The 24,274-nt window shown below is 40.2% G+C and overlaps 1 protein-coding gene across 3 annotated transcripts in view; it reads right to left on the minus strand.

The window, feature by feature from the left end:
• PLS3 (plastin 3) overlaps positions 1-24,274 on the minus strand; it is an 80,001-nt gene that overhangs the window by 12,315 nt on the left and 43,412 nt on the right. For all 3 annotated transcript variants that reach the window (XM_045800708.2, XM_045800710.2, XM_045800709.2), the window contains 6 exons: positions 14,115-14,278; positions 7,665-7,794; positions 7,060-7,192; positions 5,452-5,533; positions 4,139-4,304; positions 1,441-1,583 (listed from right to left, as the gene is read on the minus strand). In XM_045800708.2, the coding sequence (XP_045656664.1) occupies positions 1,441-1,583; positions 4,139-4,304; positions 5,452-5,533; positions 7,060-7,192; positions 7,665-7,794; positions 14,115-14,278 (818 nt within the window). The remainder of the gene's footprint in view (positions 1-1,440; positions 1,584-4,138; positions 4,305-5,451; positions 5,534-7,059; positions 7,193-7,664; positions 7,795-14,114; positions 14,279-24,274) is intronic.

Raw genomic sequence — 24,274 nt, forward strand, 5'->3', positions numbered from 1 at the left:
TGGGAGCTGCATCTTCAATGAGCCATCTAAGCGAGTTGGATACAGAATGCCAGAAATGATTCGAAGAGCGGGGAAAATCAGGTGCATGAAATCCACTTCAGAGCCATTCATGAAATGCTAATCCAGATCCCACCATTAGTGGGCACAGGACTTGCCTTCCGTAATAGGGCATTACCATCATGAAAACGCTTTTGCTTACGATTTCTTCCTAATGGTACATGAACAACTCACAATCGAAGCCCTTGAGAAGAATGGGTAAAGAGCAGACCCAGCACTGTCTTTCTACCCTGGAAAGGGCTTTACAGGTGAAATTACACTTGAAGTATAGATAAATTGGAAGCTTTTTTCTCCACGTTACCGAACAATCCTCTGCTTTTTAAAAAGATTCAAGGCAGGCTCCATTTTTAAACAATACTTCCTTTTGTACATTTCAGGGATGTACAAAGATGTTTTCCCAGAACAGAAAATCCATTTAAGAGTGATTTTCGAGAACACATCTCATGCACAAAGCAAAAATATATCTGGCCAAACATCTTGTGTAAGTTAAAAGAAGGGGTGGAGGCCTGCTGGTCTTATAATTTGGGAGCTATCCTTAATTTTCCCTGGAGAAATCAGTAATGCAAATATCCCACAACTTCCTCTCCCCGTTGAGCACATTGACACGATCACAGACCATTGTTTTCATAGCCCTGTGGTACAGTGACATCGGGTGAAGATCCTTGAATTTGTTCCCTGGGTCCAAATACTTTGGATTTTGGAGAGAGTCGAGTCAATGAATGAGAACTCTCTGGTATTTTTGCTATGGTGATTTTGGCCCTCTCTCTGGGAAGCTACCAACTCTCCTTCCTCTGCTAGTGTTTTCCTTACTGCTTGTGAGCAGCAAATGCCAAAATGTAACACAAGAAATATTGGCAGGTCTTTCATGTGACAGGTCTTGTAGTTAGAGGTGGGCTTTGGTAGGAGGGCCCTAGGGCAGGGGCTGAGGTAGGAGACACAGGGATATATAAGAACTCATCACTACCCTCATGAACTCAATGCCTAAAGGTGGGAGCACATGATAGAAAGAAGCCAAATAAGAAAGGGCAAGGGGAATCTTGGGGCCCTTTCTCTCTCTTCCAGGACTTACTAACTAAATCCTGGGGTCTGGGAAAGGCAGTTAGGAAGAGAATGGTCATGGCCCACCCTTTGATACCCCATGTTTAACAGACGGCAGAACAGAGAGCTTTAGGACTAGAATACTTTGACCCTTTCCCACAGAAGGAAAGCTAGACTCAGCGCCAGTACCCTTCACTAGGTTTCAGCTCTCCTGCAATCTATCATCAGGGCGGAGAGCCAACAAGACCTGGCGACGCGCTGGCAGGATTTTCCCTTGTCTAACTGGGAGGAAATCCCCCAAGCCATCGCACACCCCAAAGGCATGATGGTTCTTGGTGTGGTTACCTTGATGTCAGCACTGAAGTTATTAATTTTTTGCCAGCCTGAGTTTTCCAAGTGAAAGTTTGCCCATCTGAGTAGAAGCTCTTCTGGAGACAATTTCATAAGCTCCTCCAAAGTCTCACCATCTCGAAGTAAGGCGGCCAAGGCTGTAAGAAAAAAAAAAATACCCCACAACCAATATAGTATATGACAATGGTCATTACTAGTTCATTTAGTCTTTGGACACTCAGGTAACAGAGGTGCAATGACTGGTCTGACCTAGTTCCTCATTTTTAGGTACTGATAGTCTAATAAAAGATAATATATTAGTAGATAATTATACAATGATCTAGATAAAGACACTGTGTTATGAGAATACATAGCAAATATATATTATAACTTATTTTCTTTATTACTTTTCATGTTCCAAATGGCAGATAAATTACAGCTTTTAAAACATTTCATGTTATGTCATATGTTTACCTAACTTGTCCTTTTTTGGTTTGTTTTAAAGATTTTATTTGAGAGAGAAAGAGACTGAGTGTGATGGGGGGTGGGGGGGAGCAGAGGGAGAGGGACAAGCAGACTTTCTGAAAAGCCCACCTCGGGGCTCAATCCCACAACCCTGAGATCATGACCTGAGCCAACATCAAGAGTCGGGCACTCAACTGACTGAGCCACCTAGGCGCCCCAAAACCCTAGGTGCCCTGAAACGCTACAGTATTTATATTTAAGTATAATTAATTGACTCTGGAAGGGTCAAATCCATTTAAAAAATATGTTCATGTTTCAAAGTCATCTCTACACCCAACATGGGGCTCAAACTCACAACCCTGAGATCAAGAAATCACATATTCCACTGAGCCAGCCAGGCGCCCCAGGTTAAATCTATTTTTAAAGGGATATAATTTAACTTTACATTTTCTACAGCACCTAACATGTAAAAGCTGCTCAGTTATTTTTTGTGGTTGAATTGAATGTGTAGAAGAAGCCAAGGGTTTCTGGTAAATATTCCTTATGGGTAATAGGTAGAAGCAGGGGGTGTCTGCATAAAGAACAGTCTAAAATTTATTTATTTATTTATTTATTTATTTATTTATTTATTTATTTATTTACAGATCCCTGAGAGCTTTTTTTTTTTTTTTAAAGATTTTATTTATTTATTTGAGAGAGTGAGAGAGACAGAGAGCATGAGAGGAGGGAGGGCAGAGGGAGAAGCAGACTCCCCACAGAGCAGAGAGCCCAGTGCAGGACTGGATCTTGCCCAGGATCATGACCTGAGCTGAAGACAGTCGCTGAACCGACTGCGCCACCCAGAGGCCCAGAATAGTCTACATTTTAGCATTGTTTTAGGCCTAATGCAATAATTACCTCCCATGAAATAAAAGGAGGTTTAGCTTGAACAAGAAGGCTGAAACTACCTAATTTCTTTTTTTTAAGATTTTTATTTATTTATTTGAGAGAGAGAGAGAGTGAGCGAGAGAGAGAGAGCACAGAGGTAAAGTAGGAGGGAGAAGCATGCTCCCTGCTGAGCGGAGAGCCCGATGTGGGGCTCAGTCCCAGGACCCCGAGATCATGACCTGAGCCGAAGGCAGACGCTTCACCGACTAAGCCACCCAGGTGCCCCATGAAACTGCCTGATTTCTGAAGAGGTCTAAGTAATACCTTCATCAGGCACACTTTGTCTTTCAAGGACTCTGCTTTATGCCACATCATTTTGACACTGAGGGATTTAAGCAAGGGCAGGAGCAGCAGGTCATTTGTCCAAGACCCTTCCTTTGCTCCCCCATTCCACCACGTCAAAGGCTAGAGAGGATTAAAAGGCCTGACATCTATGTACCTAAGACCTTGTCAAAGAAAAGTCATTTGATTTACTACATAAGCCAATGTGATTTTATTTTGCTGTCCCCTCTGCCTTTCTCAACAGACTTCAACGTCTTTAACAAGACAAACACCACTGTGAAGAAGGCCAGCAATGAGAGTAATTGTATTTGTTCAAATATAGGTACCTTTGAGCTGATTGAAAGAGCAAGTGTAACAGTCTCTAAAGTGCAAAAAAGTCTTATCGTGGATCAATGTGCAAAGTAAGACTGTTGACAGACATTCTGGAGCCTTGGAAAGACTGAGAACCCCAAAGAGATATTCCCCAGAAGTAACTAGGATTGAGAGAGTGATTTCTGGAATAAAATAGGAATATCTGGAGTAGTGTTTAATATTTTAAGCTTTGCAGGAAGAAGATCAGATAGTATTGCCCAGCACACACGACAATTGGGTTGTATGTGCTTATACATTCTACAACTCCATGGTGTGATGTGATACCCCACGCCGTAAGAAGTTCAGGAAATATGTGACCATCAAGGGTGGGGTAGAATAGTTTGACGAGGTCTCAATCTGGGGGTGAAGATGGGGCGGGGCGGGAGGTGTGCAGGAACATTAGAAAAGAAAAGATACCCAGTCTGGGGACCTTGGGAATGTTCCTTAAACTCTCAGTGCTTTTGTGTCTTTATTGTAAAATGAATTCTAAAGCACCAGGCAAATGTGAATTACTACTAAAGAAGAAAAGTTGTAATTAGACTGTTTTCCAGAACAACACTATAGCATTACCTTCTGTTAATTCTAGCTATCATCTAATCACCTCAATTAAGTGAAAGCACGACAGTCTGCGTGACCAAGAAAAAATACCCAATAAACAACTTTCAAAATAATGACTGTGTTCCATTACCTTCATTCCTGCTTAATTCAATGTCGGCGAACAAACCGATCTTAATGATCTGCCAAAGCAGTCCCAGAACCAGATGCGGTTTCCCAGCCCGCAGATCCTCTGCGCCGATGTTCACAACGTGACACCCAATGGCAGAAGCAGAGTTCAGTGCCAAGTTTAAGTTTTCCTGCAAGACAGCCAATGTACACATTTGCTTCTTGACCTTCCCAGTTTTTAGGAGTCTACTCCCTTTACTGAAAATAATGCTCAACGAGGAAATTAATTTCAGGCACACATGATCCACAGAAAACAAATTCCAGACAACAAACTCCAGACTTCGGTGGTAAGGGCATAGCTAAAACAAATCTCAGCCTTATTATTGTTATTGTCTTTCGAGAATTCCGTGGGAAGCTAACTTCGTATTTTTATTTGGTCTCTTTTGAAGTACACCGACATTGTCATGAAAGGAAAAGCCTGAGTGACTAGAGTCAGTATATCCATGCGGGTTAAGGGTCCTATTTCTTTTTCTCTTTTTAAAGATTTTATTTTTAAGCAATCTCTACACCCAATGTGGGACTTAAACTTATAACCCCGAGCTCAAGAGTCACATGCTCTACCAACTAAGCCAGCCAGGTGCCCCAAGAGTCATTGTATTTCTTTCTTTCTTTTTTTTTTTTAAGATATTTATTTATTTATTTATTTATTTGACAGAGAAAGAGAGAGAGAGAGACCAGCAGTGGGAAAGGGAGAAGTAGACTCCCCTCTCAGCAGGGAATCCCAAGCAGGGCTCAATCCCAGGAACCTGGGATTATGACCTGAGCCGAAGACAGACGCTTAACCGACAGAGCCACCCAGGTGCTCGAGTCGTTGTATTTCTAAAAGTGCCTAAACAAGAGGTCTATTCCATGCACCTGAAAAGGTTCTAGACGTTGCAATCTCCACATCCCAAGAAGTTCTCTTGCCCGAGGGAATTTTGCTATCTCAGTGTGTAATACTCACTTAATGGAAAAGAAAAATGCTCCATTGCTTAAGCATGCTAATTCATTAAGAGCTTAAATATTTGTGCTTTTTCTGCATGCTTGAACACACTGTGTAATGAGAAGAACACAAGGCTTTGGAGTTAGACCTGCATTTGAACTTCAATTCCAACGTTAACTCTGGGCGAGCTCAGGAGTCTTTCTGAGTCTCAGCTCTCCTCTTGTCAAATCTTGATTAACAGTCCTAAACTCAAGAGTCGTTATAAGAATTAAATGGGAAGATACAAAGGGTAGAACCGATGAACAGGCCCTCACAAGGCAGTTTTCCTAGAAGAGGGCAGGGAGATCAATGTGTACCTGAATGATAAAGGGTGTCAGTTTCTTCTTGTTGATTGCTCTTTCATCAATTGTATCAGGAACTGAAAGGTTGATCATTTTACTGAAACACAAATTAAGCAAGGAGTTGGTTTACTTTGAAAGAGCCTGCAAATATTCACAAATGTTTTAAGGCACATGACACATCTCTCATGTAATCTGAAAAACATCAGTGCAAAATATGACTTTTATCATGTTGATCACAAAAAAACTATACATATGATAAATGCTCATGAAAAAAAAAGGACCAAAATGTTTACGGTAGTTGGGTATTTCTGAGTTGGGGACTGGGGCATACTTTCTCATTTTAATTTTTTGCATCTTCCCATCATTTTATAAGAATGAATAACTTGGATATTGAAAAAACCTTACTGAATACATTTTAAAAACAGATAAAATCCCACACGGAAATTGTGTCTCTTCTCGATCATAAAAGTCACAAATTAAGAATGACCATTTATTCACAAGGAGGTAAATTTGTTGAGAATGAGATTCTTTCATTCACCATATTTACTGAGAGTCTAAATGATGAGCTAAGCACGATATTAGGTGCTGTTAATCTAGCGGTGAGAGAAAGAAAAGTTCTACTAATTAGACTAGAATCTGTGATTTCTTTAGACGAATCTCATTTGGTAAAATTTGGAATTAGATGCCAACATCTTAGGTGTTTATAATACTGCCCCAAAATATGTGATTCTGCACAGCGAAAACCATGCTTTTTTCCATGTCAGGTTTATTTTTTTAAGGATTTTATTTATTAGAGAGAGAGCACAAAAGCAGGGGGAGCGGCAGAGGCAGAGGGAGAAGCAGACTTCCTGCTGCTAAGCAGGGAGCGTGAGGCGACTCCCGGGCTTGATCCCAGGACCCCAGGATCATGACCTTGGTTGAAGGCAGATGCTCAACCGCCTGAGCCACCCAGGCGCCCCTATGTCAGATTTAAATACCAAATCAATAGTATCATGTGATTATCTCTCTATATTAAAACACATGAGGGAATTATTTCTTTAGTGCCTATACATGGACGAAATGGGATGTCTTATGCTTTTTAACAGGGATCATAGTAGATGCAATGTGAAATGCAAAGGGGTTTGAACATTCTGACTGCAGGTGGGTTGGTCTTACACAGAAACTGAAGACAAACCCAGGCAGACCCGTCAATGGACAAAGTGTTGATCATCTTACATGCTTTCTGCCAAGATACTGTTGGCTCTGGGGCAGCAGCAAGGACAAACGCATTTTTGGACATAAGTAATTGGAGAGTGGGAACTGAAGAGGAGGTCCTCTTTGTATTTTGAAGCTATGGTACTGTAAAAATAAGTAGATGCTGACATACTTGAGTCCCACAAAGGTGTCATGTTCTGCTGGCTCAAGTAATGAGAAGAAATTAGAAGCTGGCAGCTTTCTTACAAAGCGGTCCCCAGTCTAAATGAGTGAGTTTTATATCTTGGTGGTACTTTCTCGGACACACCCAGACGACTTTCAATTCTGATTGTTTCCCGAGTTGAAGCCGTCGAGCACCCAGAAACCAGTATATCAATTACGCGGAAGGCTGTTTTGGAAATCGGGACACAAAATTAACCAACATCTTACCAAAGCACAATTCCATCACCAACAGCTTTGAACAGGTCGTCGGTATTTGGATTCATGGGTATAACATGTCTGCAGTCAGGATCATTTTCCAAAGCTTTGTTTATCCAGTTAACAAAAGCATATTTTTCTTCCTCTAAAGTCATGTTGAATAACAAGAAATTAGTTCACACTCTAGGTTGACTCTAAAGCCTAAAATAATTTGTACAGCAGTGCTGAAAAGTTCATGTGTCACCAACATGGGGTTCTCCTCTTTGGAAACCCAGACACTTGAATACAGCATGGCTAATAGGAAGTACAAAATTAACAACAAAAAAGAGGGAGAGAGCAGGGTGAACTGATCCTTAGAGAAGTTAGTTACCAAATTCTTTAAAAATTATTCCTTATATTCCTGTAGAGCTCCACTATAATAAAGCCTACCATTGCTCATATTGTGGAGTATGTCTTGCGAGCTAACAAAGCCATACAATAAATACTTAGAATGGCATATGGGCTTCTGCCGTATTCTTCATTAGGAAGCGATGTTTTCCTAGTGCCCCTTCTTGACATTATAGCAGGCACCGTACTTAGGTCATTGTGTTAACCTAGCGCACGTGAAACTCTACTACCTGAGTAAGAATGCTGCGTTCCTTCACTGGACAGCTCGGAAGTGCCTCCCAGAGCACAAATCCCTTCTTTCCTGTTGATGGCTTTGCGGAAGGTTTTGGCAATGTCACTGCTTTTTACCTCTTGGAAAATCTATGAATGAAAATGGGTTGTTAACTCACGATTCGTTTTAAATCAGGCGCAACGGTAAGCCCTTCTATGTTCTTTGAGACTCACCTACATTTTCCCACACGGGTGGTGAGTCTCAAAGGAGATGGACAACTGGGCTTGAGTTTTCAAGATGCTAAATAAATACTACAATACTGCTACTGAAAACGAAGCCAGACAGTCAATTGCACACACTTGTCAAAAACGTTAAGTGCTGCATGCATTGAATCCACTTTAAGCCGAAAACTAGTGTGGTTCAAAGGCATAGATAAATCTGCTAATTTTCTACCAACAAGTAAGACTTTGCTCGTTCCCTGGAGAGAAAAGGCTGAAGGATCCCCTTCTTTAACCACAATTCTTTTTTTTTTTTTTAAGATTTCATTTACTTATTCGACAGAGACAGAGACAGCCAGCGAGAGAGGGAACACAAGCAGGGGGAGTGGGAGAGGAAGAAGCAGGCTCACAGCGGAGGAGCCCGACATGGGGCTCGATCCCACAACGCCGGGATCACGCCCTGAGCCGAAGGCAGACGCCTAACCGCTGTGCCACCCAGGTGCCCCTTTAACCACAATTCTTAATGCAGAGAAAGATGAAACTTTATGATTCGACCAAAAAAAACCTTTTTTGGGGGTAAAATGGTAAGAGTTTGTTCAAAATTTACAGAATAATAAGGTGAAAAAATGGTTTAAGTTGGCAGCAAAAAGACAACTATGGAGGATAAACACAAAAGAGGCTTTTCAGCGATTGTCGTGTTTGAGTGTTTATGAAATCCAGCTTCTCGTCACAGTGAAGAACGTGGCTAACAAAATGAACGTGTACATTCTAATTGCACAAGAGCAGGCGGTAACAAAGCAAATTTCATACCCCTACCCACCTGCCTGACTGAATGGACATTCTAAAGGACTACCTCTCTATATTTTTTAAAGATTTACTTATTTATTTTAGAGAGAGCACACAAGTGGGGGGGGGGGGAGAGGGGCAGAGGGAGAGAGAGAGAGAGAGAGAATCCTCAAATCCCTGCTGAGCACAGAGCCCGAGGCGAGGCTGGATCCCAGGACCCTGAGATCACGACCTGAGCTGAAATCCAGAGTCAGAAGCCCAACCCACTGAGCCACCTGGGTGCCCCGGGATTATCTATGTATTTTTATTTATTTATTTATTTATTTATTTATTTATTTATTTATTTATTTATTTATTTATTTTTAAAAGATTTTATTTATTCATTCGACAGAGAGACAGCCAGCGAGAGAGGGGACACAAGCAGGGGGAGTGGGAGAGGAAGAAGCAGGCTCATAGCGGAGGAGCCTGATGTGGGGCTCGATCCCAGAACGCCGGGATCACGCCCTGAGCCGAAGGCAGACGCTTAACGACTGCGCTACCCAGGCGCCCCTATCTATGTATTTTTAAATACTGGAACTCACCTAAGCCCAAACTTGTTTCTGCTCTACCAGTGCACATGGCTAAAGCAGCCACCTCCAGTAAAATGAGAGCAAGATGTAGCATCTTCATAAAAATTTCTTTAAAAGGTGCACCTGGGTGGCTCAGTCAGTTAAGCATCTGACTCTTGATTTCAGTTCAAGTCATGATCTCGGGGTCGTGAGATCAAGCCCCGCACAGGGCTCCACGCTCAGTAGGGAGTCTGCTTGGGATTCTTTCTCCCTCTCCTTCTGCCCCCCCACCAAATGTGTGCATGCGTGCTCTCTCAAGTAAAATCTTAAAAAAAAAAAATAAATAAATAAAGGTGCTTACAGCACATAAATGGACTTACAGAAGGGAATGTATGACCCTAATGGAAGAGTTGCTGAACTAACAGAAAAGGAGTCAAAGGCCTTTGGCATTACTGACAGGTATGTACGCACACACACACACACACAGGCGTGTGCACACCCCAGGAGGTGCAGCCCATATTTGAAGTTCATGCACCAGGGTCACGCCATGTAGCAGTTTAGGTTGTTATCTATGAGAACAGGCACAAGGAGAAGTTTGAAATCCAGCCCCACGTGCCACTAACCAAGCCCTGTGTCCTGCACAAGCCGGTGTCAGGCCAAAAGCAGGCAGGGACTTTTTATATTTAGGTTTCCCAGGAGGGAACCTTTTTGTCATTAGTCCAAATCAGAGAGAAAGACTTTCTGTAACTGGTGTGAAAGTTATTATAGGTGCTGTGGGTGGCCCTCTCATGAAGTCATGTTCTCCTTTTGCCTTTCTAAAATCCTGACTTCCCTTGGACTTACAAACCCAATTTTATTTCGGAAAACAGGGAGTAGTTAAGGTCCACCAAGTCAAGCTTACTCAGTTTCCATAGCTGTGATTTTTCTGCTCTACCTGTAATTTCAGAGGCAGAATTTTAGAACGGGTGTGCACGTGTGGCGTGTGTGTCTGTGTCTATATAGGTACATAGACTACTCTAAATACTGCACGCAACCGACGAAATCACTTTTCCTCCTTTCTGGCCATGGTACTGACTCCTGTTAAGTGTCCGTAGCGTAGAGCTGACTACTCATGCGCTCTGGGCAATTTCTGAGTAACTGAAATTACTCTTATGTACACTGATTTTTTTAAGACCAACTTTAATTTCATTTAATGTACCTTAACTTCTGAGGCAAGATTACACAACAAAATGGTGACCAGTGAATGTAGCAGTCTTCACTGTGATGCATTTTGTCCCTATAACTCCCCTTTGAGAACTATATATTTGCTCAGTAAAAACGCAATATTCACTATCCTACCTCGTTCTGAACTCCACTTCATTTAGACATTGTCTAGGAAATTAAAATCTGAAAGGTGTGCTTTCCCTCGTGACATTCCATAAATCACTGGCATGATAAAAAAAAAAGCGTCTAAAATGTTATTGCTTCAGAAATGACCTATGGAAAGTTATTATTTTTTTTTTATTAGGACTATATTTGCCTCAAGATCATTTGCTTTTAAAAATTCGGTTGGTTTCCATGATCACAACTGCAGCTGACAAATAAATGCAAAAAACAAAAAAAGTTTGCTGTGTAATATCCTAAAGCAACTACTTACGTCACTGTAGTTAAGCTCATGCTTGGGAAGGAAAGCAAAGTTGCAATTAGATCAGTTAATTTCAGTTAATTTTTAATTGCTTTACAAAGGTTATATGACCTTCGTTTAGAGTCTAAATATTTTTACATAAATGTTTCCAGCCATGCTCAAACTTTCCAGTTCATGGTATTTTCCTCTGTTCCTTAGATTTAAAAACCAAAATTAAAAGGGATAATTGAAGATTTATGTATCTTCAATTGACTCACCGCAGGCAAATTTGCATTTTATTTTCTACTTTAGGGAAGAAATTGCTCCAGTGGATGATACAGCTATTTGAGTAGAAGCCCTGGCTTAACACGAATCTCTGAAATCAGAGATAACACAAGGCCAACTACTGTGCTGAAGTCTTCTCAATGAATCTTTTCAAAGCTGCCCGTTGTGATACTAATGAGCTCACTGTTTCATGCTGTTTTCCCTCGAGGAGGAAGGACTGGCTTTGTCATGCGTAGGCAAACTCCTGGCGTGCACTGCTTGCTCTGGTTCTATACATTTTTTTCAGCCTCTTATGGAATATATATATATATATATATATTTTTTTTTTTTCTTATTCCTTTGTAAAGTTTCGTCACCTTTCTAGCTCCGTGCAGGACTAGCCGCCAGACGAAAGCAATCCAGAGGCATAATGACTTAGGAGGAAGGAAAGATTTCAGAAAGAATTACAAAATATTGACTGGCTTCCAGGGTTTGAGGCTTGCTTCCAAAGTGTTTCCAAAGTAGTACGTTTGAATTTTTTCCTTTTTTTTTTGGAATCTGTTGTAGGCCTGAGCTTAGTAATAGGAAAAGAACACAGCTTTTTTTTTTTTTTAACCAGAAAGCACTACCCCCAACAGCTAACATATACTTAGCATTTGCTATATGCCTGGCACTGCTCTAAGCGCTTTACTTATATGAAGTTATTTAATCTGATGAGATCGGTGCTATTAGCAAAAGTCCTAAAGCAGGTCAACAACTTAGTAACATTATGCAACAGCAAATTTCTCACTATGAAAACAAGAGTTTAATGCAGACATTTCTGCTGAAAGAAAGTGCCACACTAGTCTTTTTAAAGATGCAGGGGAAAAACCCCACTATTACCTTGTAGGTATAAAAATCCAGTAATGTCGTTTTGAGATACTTAGAAGAAACAAAATCAAGGTATTAAATTTAACTTTAACATCTGAAGTTTACATATAATTTAGGGACTCTTTTCTGATATATATGTATGTATGTGTGTGTGTATATATATATATATTCTTCTCCAAAGTTAACATTAACTGATTTTGTCTGTAGGCTGCTTTGCAATTAACACCTTTTATGGAACAATTTAAATAAAAAACCCCAAGATGCAAGAACATGTTTCTTTCTACTTCCTTATGTTAATACCTGATAGGAATAACTCGCTTCCTTTTTCACAGATGACTAAAATCTACCCATATTTTGACAATTTTTAAGCTGTCGCATTGGTGACAAAGCAGAAGGAAGTGGACAGACATGCGGTCAGACACCCATCTTTCGGCCCAGTCACAGTGGTATCATTCTGAAACTTCAGGCAGGTTATTTTACTGTCCTTCATATTTGAAAAATGAAAGAGTATAAATATATCGATTCCTTCCAATTTTAAAATGTACATTTTAACCTAAAATGTCCTCACTAATATTTTTAAAAAATTCTTAATGATGCCAAAATTATTATGCATATCATTTACTTTTTAAGATTATGCTAAGGTAATCAAACCTTCTCACTTCAAAGCCTCAACAGCTCAGAAGAATCTGCAACATTTCAAGAGCTACAAAATTAACTATTTTCCTAAGATCATTTTTCTCAAAGACACTTTCATAATTTTGTCCTTAATAATACTGGCCACATTGCAAATCTTAATGATTTAGGTCCGTTCTTTCTAGTAGATTAAAATTCTGGGCAGTAAATTATCTCCAAAATGACCAATCATAGTTAACTATTGCTCTAAGCTGCTTTAAATTCACAATTCAACATGCAGTTACAAGGGGAGCACGTTTATATCCGTGGACATGCAAGTGCTCATAGTGCAAGTCAATTGTAACTTACTATTGAACACAGAATTCAAAACAAAAGGCTTTGGCAATAACTGAAGACAAAAACAGTGGGGAGGAAATCAGTATTTCAAAAGAAGCCGGCAAGAATGCTACCATTATAATTATGACGCGTCTACATTTTTAAAACAGCAGCCCTCCCCGCCCCCCGCCAAATGCTCTCAGCTCTGCAGACATCATTATTTAGTCAATTTGCTTCTGGAGCTCTTAACAGTGTCCTAAAGGAGTTAGTTCTAATGGGAGAGAACATACCAGAATTTCACTGGCTATAGTGAGCCTCAGTTACCATGGAAAAGGAGGAGAAGAGTGCTGGGGAGTTTGGGATAAACACCAGGCAACTAATTACCTGTTTACAACACAGTAAAAGGAATGCCTAACTAGATCTAGCCAAACCCGGCCCCAAATTAATAAATAAAACCAATAAAATCTCAAGGGCAGAGGCAACAGCTACATCTCAAATACTCTTGTCAACGGCTGTGGACTGAAAATGGCGCCCAATCACCTTGATCACTAGCAGCTAAGGCTAGTTAGTAAGGGGCGCTACATAAACGCTCTCCAAGCACTGAGTATGCAACTAGGTGCTTGGAAGTAGAAGAACTAAGTCAGCCCCGAACCTTGAGGAGTATGTGATGATACCAGAAGAGGAAGACAAAAATTTTAAATGCCTCTTCCAATGGACTAAAAAGATATGCTTCTAACTTTTAATTATCAAAATTATCATCGTAGAGAAAACCGTACGGTTAAATACTACGAAGGCGAGAGTCGCAAACATCTTTTTAATCAGAAAGTTCAACTCAGGAAGCTTCCAAGACTGTGAGTCAGGGTGTAGCATTAACATCTGGAAGCACCCTCCTCCCCCAGGGAGACACCAAGGGAGACAAAAGAGCACTTCAAGAATGGCACTTAGCACCTTGAAAAATGCCCTTTAATGAAGCCCTAGAGCAAATGGTTCGCCTTTCACAGCAAGTACTGTGCTCTAGCTTTGATTCGGTCAATGTTCTTTTTCTCAATTCGTTTGCTAAGATACTCTAATGGCTAAAAGAACTACCTGTGGTGGGATGAGAGAAATTCTATTAGTTGTAACAGTACTAATAACGATACATTTAGGAACTTCATAGGACTCATTACTGTAAGATCCCGCTAGACAAAGGAACAGTCGTGACTCCTAATAAAGGTGGATTTTCACATACTTACATAAACAAATTCATCGAAACTTATCTTCCCATCTTTATTCCTGTCACCATCCAGCATGAGTTTTTGAATAATTTCTCTCACTTTATATCCTGGTAATGGCATATTGGCTTCCTTGAAAAGCTCATGAAGTTCATAGTCACAGATGAATCCATTGCTGTTGAGATCTTTGTAGGAAGGGAGAGCAGGCAAAAAAAGGAAAAGTTTAGGAGAAATAAGTTAACCTCTCAGAGTATTCTTAGGATCAGAGCATTTTTCTTCATTTGAGACTCAGTTCCTAAGCTCGCCTGAATACAGTGCTCGCTCTTCTCACTGTTGGTATCTAAGGTTGTTTTAAAGGGAACTGCAAATCTTAACTGAAAGAGCATGGTTTTACATCATGTTTCCTGTATTTTAAACAGTGTATAAGTAGCTTCACTTAAAAATAGCATCCTTAATACTAACAAAGCAGAGTTACCTAATAAATTATTTTTAAATCAGAAAGCTGACAGGACTTTTAAAAAATAATAGACTATATACCAATAAAACACCACCATGGTATGAAACAATTTCTACTGTATCTATTTAGAAGTTTTATGCCCCTCATTCTCCCGTTAGTCTAGTAGAGTATTGTAGGAATTGATGCTGATTATATTACAAAGCACACCTGAAATTAAACTACCATCTTCAGTGCCATTTTTTTCAAGTGCTAATGTAAATAAACATTAATCTAAGACAAATACGGAGTTCATAAAAATAAATGCAGTCCTGAGTAATGCAAATGTTTACCATGACTCTATAAATAACCTTTTTATTTTTATGCTAGGACAGTTCTAATGGAGTATGTATCTTAAGTGCTGATGATGCTTAGCCTGAGACTTTTTTTTTTTTTTTTTAAAGATTTTATTTATTTATGTGACAGAGAGACAGCCAGCGAGAGAGGGAACACAGCAGGGGGAGTGGGAGAGGAAGAAGCAGGCTCATAGCGGAAGAGCCTGATGTGGGACTCGATTCCGGATCGCCAGGATCACGCCCTGAGCTGAAGGCAGACGCTTTAACGACTGCGCTACCCAGGCGCCCCTAGCCTGAGACTTTTAAAAATGGGAAAAAAACTGATCAATGACCAGAAGTTAATTTACTGGGAAACAGGGCTAACATCCTGAGTGTTGTAATCACTCGGGCATATTTTTTTAAGTAAAGAAAATTGGACTTTCACCAGCAATTTCAAATACCTACTGTTCAATAATACCTTTTATTCCTTAGGTCCCCACTGAATTTCATACATAAATTTAATTATTATAATAAAAGGATACAACCTCAATAGAGAAATGACTCAAGATAACCACAGCATTGTTCCAGAAAATGCATTGTGAAATTCATCTATTTGACGTGTTACTTTAAAACCGTACTGGGTACCGTTCTGGGAATCGGGGACGCTGCCACCAACAAAAGAGAAGTCTGCTGTCTGCGAGCGCACAGTTTAACGACAACTACTAAGCAAATAACATATAAGGTGAGATAGGACTATAAAATATAATATAATGCAATACAACATAAGTGCTGTGATGAAAAATAAAGCAGGGAAAGGGGTCACACTGGGGGCTCTTTGGCCCCCCAGGGAACCTTCAGAAACATCTGGGGACATTTTTGGTTGCCACGACTGGGGGCCAGGGTGAGGGGTGGTGTGAGAATGCTCCCAGCATCCAGCGTGCAGCGCTGCCAAATACCCTACAACGTATATGACCCCCGCCCACGATACAGAATACGCAGCTCAAAATGTCAGTGGTCAAGGATGGCCACTTTGACAAGGTTATATTTGTTTTTTTTTTTTTCCAAAGATTTTATTTATTTATTCGACAGAGAGAGACAGCCAGAGAGAGGGAACACAAGCAGGGGGAGTGGGAGAGGAAGAAGCAGGCTCATAGCGGAGGAGCCTGATGTGGGGCTCGATCCCATAACGCTGGGATCACGCCCTGAGCCGAAGGCAGACGCTTAACCGCTGTGCCACCCAGGCGCCCCTGACAAGGTTATATTTGAATGAAGACTTACGTGAGGTAAGGGAGCAAATCATGTGGCTATCTGGGGGAAGAGATTTCAAGCACAGGAAAGAGCAAATGCAAAGTCTGTGAAATGGAAGAGTGTCTGATACGGTTTGAGAACAGCAAAGATCCAGTAGGACTTGAGCAGAGGAAACAAAGGAGAAAGTAAGGGATGAGGCCAAGGAGCTGATGACGGATACTCTCATAGGTCACGGAAAGTACTTTCGATTTTTTTTTTTTTTCCTTTAAAGGTTCGCTTATTTATTTGAGAGAGAGACAGAGGACAGAGATAGCAAGAGAGAGAGCGGGAGCAGGGAGGAAAGGGAGAAGCAGACTCCCCGCTGAGCAGGGAGCCCGACCTGGGGCTCCATCCCAAGACCCTGGGATCATGACCTGAGCCGAAGGCAGACGCTTAACTGACTGAGCCACCCAGGCGCCCCATGGATCTTTTTTTTTTTTTTTTTAAAGATTTTCTTTTTTCTTTCACAGAGAGAGAGCGAGCACACAAGCAGGCAGAGCGCCATGGACCTTATTCTAAGTGTGCTCTAAGTGTAATTCATATTAGCCAATTTTTGTCAACTATTAAAATATTAAATATCCTATATGAAACCATTTCCCAATATTTTGAGGGCTGATGAAATTCTATATTTAATTTTAATGAAGTATACGTCTAGAGTCAAGTACTCTTAAATGTAATTGGCACATTTAAATCTACCAATTAGAGTATATTTCTAAAACATCATCCTCAAACCACCCCAAACTTCTGAAAATCACAAATATTTCCTTTGACAAAGAGCACTTAATTTCCCTAGGGCACATCTTTACTTTCTTTGCTTTGAATTAATAAAAGGCCATACATCAAACACTTTACTAGTAAAGTGTTTATATGTGAAATCAATCCAGCAGCAACATCTGCAATTGCTAAAAAGAACAAAGAAATCCACATGGTACTGTGGCAGGATTTTAGCAACTTTTGATGAATGAAATTCTTGAGTTTAAATATACCTCCTTCCATGCATAAACCAATCAATTTCTCCCATTTTCTTTAAAAAGTTTAAATAGAGGGGTGCCTGGGTGGGTGTGGCTCAGTCAGTTAAGGGACTGACTCTTGATTTCAGCTCAGGCCATGATCTCAGGGTCACAAGATCAAGCCCCATGTTGGGCTCAGCATTGGGCATGGAGCCTGCTTAAGGTTCTTGCTCTTCCTCTCCCCCCCCAAAATAAATAAATAAAATAAAATAAAAAGTTAAAATAGAGCTCGTTACTAGGGTGTAAGTGTGGCATAGTGAAAGATACACAGCATAGCTGAAGGGATACAAGTGGGAGTAATGTGACGTAGGATTTGCATAAGTCACCTCTCTAGGTCTTCATTTTCCCATTTGTAAAATAAGTCCTTTGGATCAAATGGTCTCCAAGTTCCCTTTTTGACTCTAGCACACTCTGATTCTAAATTTGAGTAGCCAAAACGTCACAAACCACACACACGTGCATGCACGCACATGCACACGCACACACACGAACACACTTTCAAAAAATATTGGAGGTAAAATCAGAATACATACTAAAAACAAATATACAGTAATAATATTCTGATCATTATTACATCACATTATCTAAATACAACATTCCTTCATTTTTAGATCTTTTACGAAAAGATCACTTATTCCTTGCTACTATCAAAACTTCTTCCACTTGGCAGTTTCTGATAGAAAAATATTTTTAAGGAGTGCTTAGGTAGCTCAGTTGGTTGAGCTGCTGGCTCTTGATTTTGGTTCAGGTCACAATCTCAGGGTCCTGGGATCGGGCCCAGTACTGGGCTCCACACTCAGCATGGAGTCTACTTGACGATTCTCTCCCTCTCTTTCTGCCCCTCCCACTCATGCTCTCTCTCTAAAATAAATAAGTCCTTAAAAAATATTTTTAAAGGTATTCTACTTTACCCTGACTTCTGAAATGATGTATCTGAGCATAATTTAATCTGTGATTGACTCCAGTCTCGACCTAGCCTAGAACAGGTGTTTAATTATTCCTTTTTGATTTCTCAGTGACAGAATAGAAGCAGAAGGCAGAGATTTTTAAAATGAATACTGGAGAACTGTGCATTCAAAACTACATGAAACTGACCAAGGCCCCCAGAGTCTAGTCCAACTGGCAGTTTATTAGCCTTAGATAGAGGTGTAGGCAATGGGGAGAAGTAGCATTTGCGTGAGCCTTCCCTGAAATAACCTCTGTTGGGCATTACTTAGAAGACAGCTCAGTGATGTGATTAAAAGATGCCAGGAAGTACCCACCCTAAAATACAACTAACATAAAATAACCACATGTGGAAACTCCATTTTGAAGTAAGAGTAGTAATAAACAGATGCTGTTAGTAACTGATGGGACCATTTTAAAGGGGGTTGGAGGAGGAAGACTTGGTCAGTACACAGCAATCTTCCTTATTAGGTTGCAAATCTCTTGGCAGAGACTCTTCTGAATCTTTGATCTCCACCCCAATACCTAGCCCAGTACCTTGCATATAACAAGCGATGGGAAAAAACAATTTTTGTAGGACCATTGATTCTCAGGTATTAACCAGGAAAAGAATGCCCTAATCTAAGGAGCATTTTAAACACAGAATTAAACAAACAATAAGGAAAAAGTCCAGAAATAGCACTAAAAGACCGAATGGCAATTCACCAGGAAACCATAACGACAGAAATATCCCTTAAATAACATTCAATCTCATTCCCTTTGTTCTAATCCTGTCCCCACCCGGCAGCCTTCAGATCTGTAATTTGGTTTTCTAAGTGAACACACCCACTGAGGAGTACCCAAGTAGACAAGCAGTGATGGCTGTCAGGTCAGGAGTTCTCCTGTTCTAAATGTAGAAACCTGCTTTGTCTGTATCAAGAAATACTGTGTGCACTGGTTTGGCGGAAGGCAAGCTCTGCAGCCTCTGGGGTAGGCACTGAGCTAGATACCAAAGATATCGAAATTCATCGGAGGGACTCTCTCTGGTTCGTACTTGAAACTGTGGCTTTAAAATCCTTGTGAAAATAGGAGTCACTTGGAATACCTAGCTATCCTCTATCTTTCCAGAGAGGGGAAAAGAATCATTGAACATATGCACCTAGTTTTACATATTTTAAAAGTTTTACCTACTCTGCTATTTTCCCATATTTTATCAGCAGATCGAGCCCATACTACCTCCCGTAATCAAAGACATTTTAGTGTTAGTCCTAGTAAATTATAGCCAGCCTTTCTTAGAACTCCTAAATCATATCTTTTTGAAGACAACAATTTCAATTTCAATAAAAAGGCAGAGGGAGCCTAAAAAGGCAGCTTGCAATTAATTTTACAAAATCTCCCAGCTGGAAAAGTACTTGAAAGACAAAATAGGGTGCAATTATTTTTAAAGAGTTTTATGCTAATTTTATTTCCAATCCCCCGCCAAAATACACACACACACACACACACACACACACACACACACACACACATCCTTTAACTATTATCAGAGATCTAATATGCTGTGCTTGGAAAGCCAGAAAATGAGATAGCTTAATGGCATTTTAGAAAGCTTCCATCTTAGTGGTGATATTATTAACCAGGAGCCCAAAACCAGGTCTGGCAGTGATCTTTTTCTATTCGGAGTTTTGACACAAACATGGAGAATTTAATAATAAACTGACCCAAAAAACACAGACCTAGATTGAAAACAGTTTTAACGACTGGAAACATCCCAGTGTCCTGGCATAATGGCAGCCCTCTATTTTCTCATTAAAGCTGCCAATATTCTGGAAGCCCTTTCTGGCTCATTTGCCACGTCTTCGTTAACTACACATCGGCGTGGGGTCGGACAGGTTCTGCATTTCGAAGACTCCTATTTTCAACCACCTGATAAGGTAGATGTTATCATACCGCCTATACTACCTAGAGCATTCTTAATGCTTCTGTGCAAGCAAGTCTCAACTTTGGGGTCCAGAAAATATGGTCAGTAGGAGTCAACATTAACAAAGGGCAGGAAAAAAGAAACTCCACACCTCCCCGCTGAACAAAGTTCCCACAGAAAGTAAACAGCTAAATATTCAGTCCATTGACCAAGTGTTCTTCTTTTTAAAGAAAAATCACTACACTTAAAAAAAAAAATCACTAACAGGCTCCCAGTGCTGTGCCCGAGAGGCCTTTCATATTGACTACTGGATTCAGCGAAAGGAAACCAACTGTTTGTAACAACAGATTCTGTCTGTCACTCTGTCTCTGTGTCTCTCTCTCTCTGATGACACATGTAGGGGTCACATCTGCATTCTGTCTTAAACCCCATTATGCTCTTGTACCAAGTATTAGTTTAAATGCCAGTTAACTCTCTCAACACCCTCCCCCAAGTAACCTTAAAGTAAATAAACTTATTATACAGCCGTGTTCCTGCAGAAGTTTGAATCACACCAAGAATGCATATCCTTAAAAGGAAATGTTTTCCCTCCCCTTGCATCCTGTTATTTAAGCTATTTTAAGTACTTGTCTGGAGAAAGCTGAGCCAGAATTCAAGTGGTTTTGATTTTAGCTCTTTTGCACTGCCCATGTCCAGGTGGTGTGAGGCGCAATCTATCACTTCGAATGCATCTTTTGGGGTGCTAGTTCGTCTTTTAAATCCGACAGTAAGGAAGATGGGAATTTCCTTTGACCCCCAAGTTGTGTGTGTGTGTGTGTGTGTGTGTGTGCGTGTGTGTGTGTGTGTGTTGCTTTAACCATCCTTGAATCTGTCTAAATCCAGTGTCTCTCCTTATAAAGAGGTTGCATATGTGCGTCCTCATCTGTAATACACATGCAACCTCTCTACTCACCCATCACGGATAGTGCGCATTAGGACCTAAAGAAGAAAACCAATCAAGTACAGATGCCCACCCTTTCAGAAAAGCTGGGTTTAAAAGTTCCATTTAGTTTAACCAATGTATCCCACAACATTTTCGCGCTAAAAAAAATAATAATGACAAAAGGAATCTACGTGTCTAACGGTAATGGATTTCCACACGTGCGCGCACATACATGATCTTGAATGCCCGTGAAAGCACACGAAGTATTGATTTAGAAGACTCAGCCAAAAGACTCGTGCAGAAGAATTTAGATTATAGTCCATCCTGAGATCTAAGCAGTAAAGTCGAGCTTTCATTAGGCATTTAAACGTCAGCAAAGGCAGCCGCTAAACATCTCCAGATGCTTCACTAAACATGAGTTTTGCCCTTCACAGCTTGTACCTTTTGAGGTAGCTCATTCCGGCAAATAGAAGAGGCAGTTTAATGAGTCCCAGCTCAGGGCAGAAGTGAGGTCGCTACCTAAGAGTTCGTCCCACTTGTGGCTCCTCAAAGGTGGAGGTCAGGGATGGCTGAAGGCTGGGCAAGATTAGCAGGCTGAAACCAGGCAGTCAAAAATGTTGTCTATCGATCTTTTTCCAATGCAAAATTTCCAGCAACTTTGGCCACCAGTTCCCACCTGCTGCCACTCTCCCACTTTAAAAATACACACACACGCTCACATGAGCACATCCTCACACACGTGCGCTCGTGCTCTGAAGCCTACCCACCCACACATGCGTACTTCTACCTTCCACGCCACCAAAACAGGGCTTGCAGACCCTCCCAAGACCTTCGCCTCTAATATTCCACTGATAATTAACCAGATGGCTCAGTGAAATAGCACTGGTTAGTTTATTTTTTGGGCTGGCCTCTAGGTTTTCTTTTTTTAAGTCATAATTAAACAAATATGCACTGGTGTAGTTTTTATTGAATACTAAAAGTAAATTAAACTAAACCACTGTGCCTTTTGTGGCATCATCCTGATGTGGTTTTTATGTACTACAGAATATCAAGTAATTTGAAACAAGTCAACTTCCTGAGAGGAGAAAATCACCATAACCAAAATTTTTTTTACTTTGTTTGGTGGGGAGCCACAAAGGACTATACCCACAGTATTCCCAGTCATTTACAAAACCCCGTTACTCTTTTCTTTCAAAAGTGCTGAATTTGTGTTTTCTTTTAAAGCTCAGTAGCAACTGCTTAGGAGAAAAAAGTCAGATGTCAGTGTTTACAGGACTAAAGCCAATCTGAAAAGATTTACATACATGAATTTATCTTTATGACAAGTAATCATGCAAATGACTTCCAGCTTCCATAACAAGAGTAAATTCTCAGAACGCAGAAGACATTTTCTAGGTGGTAAAATATTTACTTCCCATGTGTTCTGAAAGTTTTATTTATTCTTCTTTAGAAAGAACTTATGCAGCATTTAAATTAAAACGGAAACATTATGAAGTAGGGGAAAAAAAGAGAGCCAAGGCTTCTGCTATCCCAGTGGGAAATACTAGAAACAAATGTTGAGAAAATTAAAATAATTAGATGAAAATATATTGCTTGGAGCTTACCACTAAGCAGGTGCAGAAAGTGAGTGAAAGGAGAACTTTAAATCTTAATACTCGATTTATTGCTAGTAAAGAGAATTTCAAAGCACTATTAATTGATTGGACAAAACCTATGGTTAGCAGTAATTACAGAGATTTTCCTCACACACTATGATTTTGCTGAATTTCTAAAGAGATAATCAAGGCTATTATTGTTAATAGATGGGAAAAATCACATAATGATTTCCATATTTTGTCACAACTGAACAGAGACAAAGTGGTCCTCCCTGCCCTCCCCCCACCAATAAGAAAGAATTGTCCTTGACAGGAAAGTAAGTTCTAGAGCTTGTTTTTCAAACCAAGTTTCCATGAATGAAAAAAAAAAAAAAAAAAAAAAAGATTTCTGTAACACCTTTGACAGTTGCCTCAGGGCTCCGTAACTAATAACTACAAACTACAAAGATTTTAAAGGAAAAATCAAAAGATTCAGCTGGGTCTTTAAACACTTTTCTAAAAGACAGACTCCATACAAGCCTTTATTATGCTGAAAAAAATATATATAAATTTTATGTGCTACAATGTGATGGCCAAAACCTCTGGCAATAAATTCCACCATGATGAAAATCGTCATAACAAAGGCCCTTTTAGTTTACAGTGGATAATGACAAAGTCTCAGTAAGTGAAAAGATTACGTGTAATTCCTTGGATTCAGTCAATTAAATATTGATTGCGACCCTAACATGCGAGTAACGCCCGGTGAGATACTGAATAATATGCAGAGCAGGCAGAAACTGGGGGCTCCCGAATTTCTACTTACAGCATATAGAGCAATGAGAGACTGCGTATTTTAGGAACGAATATAAGCCTGTTAGGGACATCAATAGCACGTACAGTCTAATCTGCCTTTGGGAATCTCTTTTGTCTACCCTAACCCCTCCAAGATACAGGATTTAAAATAAGACAGTAGTTCTATGATGACCCTTTCTTGCAGTCCAAGCTCTAACTGATCCCTGACTTAGGGCAATTTAACTCCATGGTTCCTCCATGGAGACAACTGGTGAACCCTTCTTCATATCATTAAAGCTTGTAAGGAGCAATGAAGCTCTTTTACTGAAGAGTGTATTCCAGTTCTGTCAAGTAAACCATACTTGAATAGCTTTACATTTTAAAAAGATATTGCACACAATTATTTCCAAGATGCTTCCCATGAGAACAAGGCCTGTATTCAACAATAAGCTTTTTTTTTTTTTTTTTTTTTTTTTTTTTTTTGAGGAAGCGAGGCCTTGAAGATTCAATAATGGCCATAGTAAGTCCTGGTCCTCCCCAAACTTCTATTCATCAACAAATAAATTAGGCTGTCCCCGACACTGAGAGAGGATTATAAGAAAAAAAAGGAAGGTTCAAAGGATATGCAATCCTAAAACAATTCTGATAAGGCTATTTCTACAGAGTCATGAGATTTAAAAAATCTTGCAGCCAAGAATTCACCTGCTGTTTTCTCGTAATCAATCTTGTATCAGCCTGGGTAGTGCTCTTTCTTACAGCAGGTAGTATCTGCGGCCAGTGAATAGACTGCTTCCCCCCCCCCACCCCCGACACACACAGAAAAATGTGTTAGATTCAGGCCTACCCATTTTTTTCTACTTAGAATTCTGATGAGATTGTGAATAGTCACTTTGGTTGGGGGGTGGGGATCGGGTGGTCATTATTCTTCCCAAGGCAGGCTGTTACTTACTAAATGCCTTCACAGAAAATGCTGGTCATGGACG

This window comes from Ursus americanus, chromosome X (assembly GCF_024610735.1).
Source record: "Ursus americanus isolate L20-20 chromosome X, mUrsAme1.1.p, whole genome shotgun sequence".
NCBI classification, from domain to species: Eukaryota; Metazoa; Chordata; class Mammalia; order Carnivora; family Ursidae; genus Ursus; species Ursus americanus.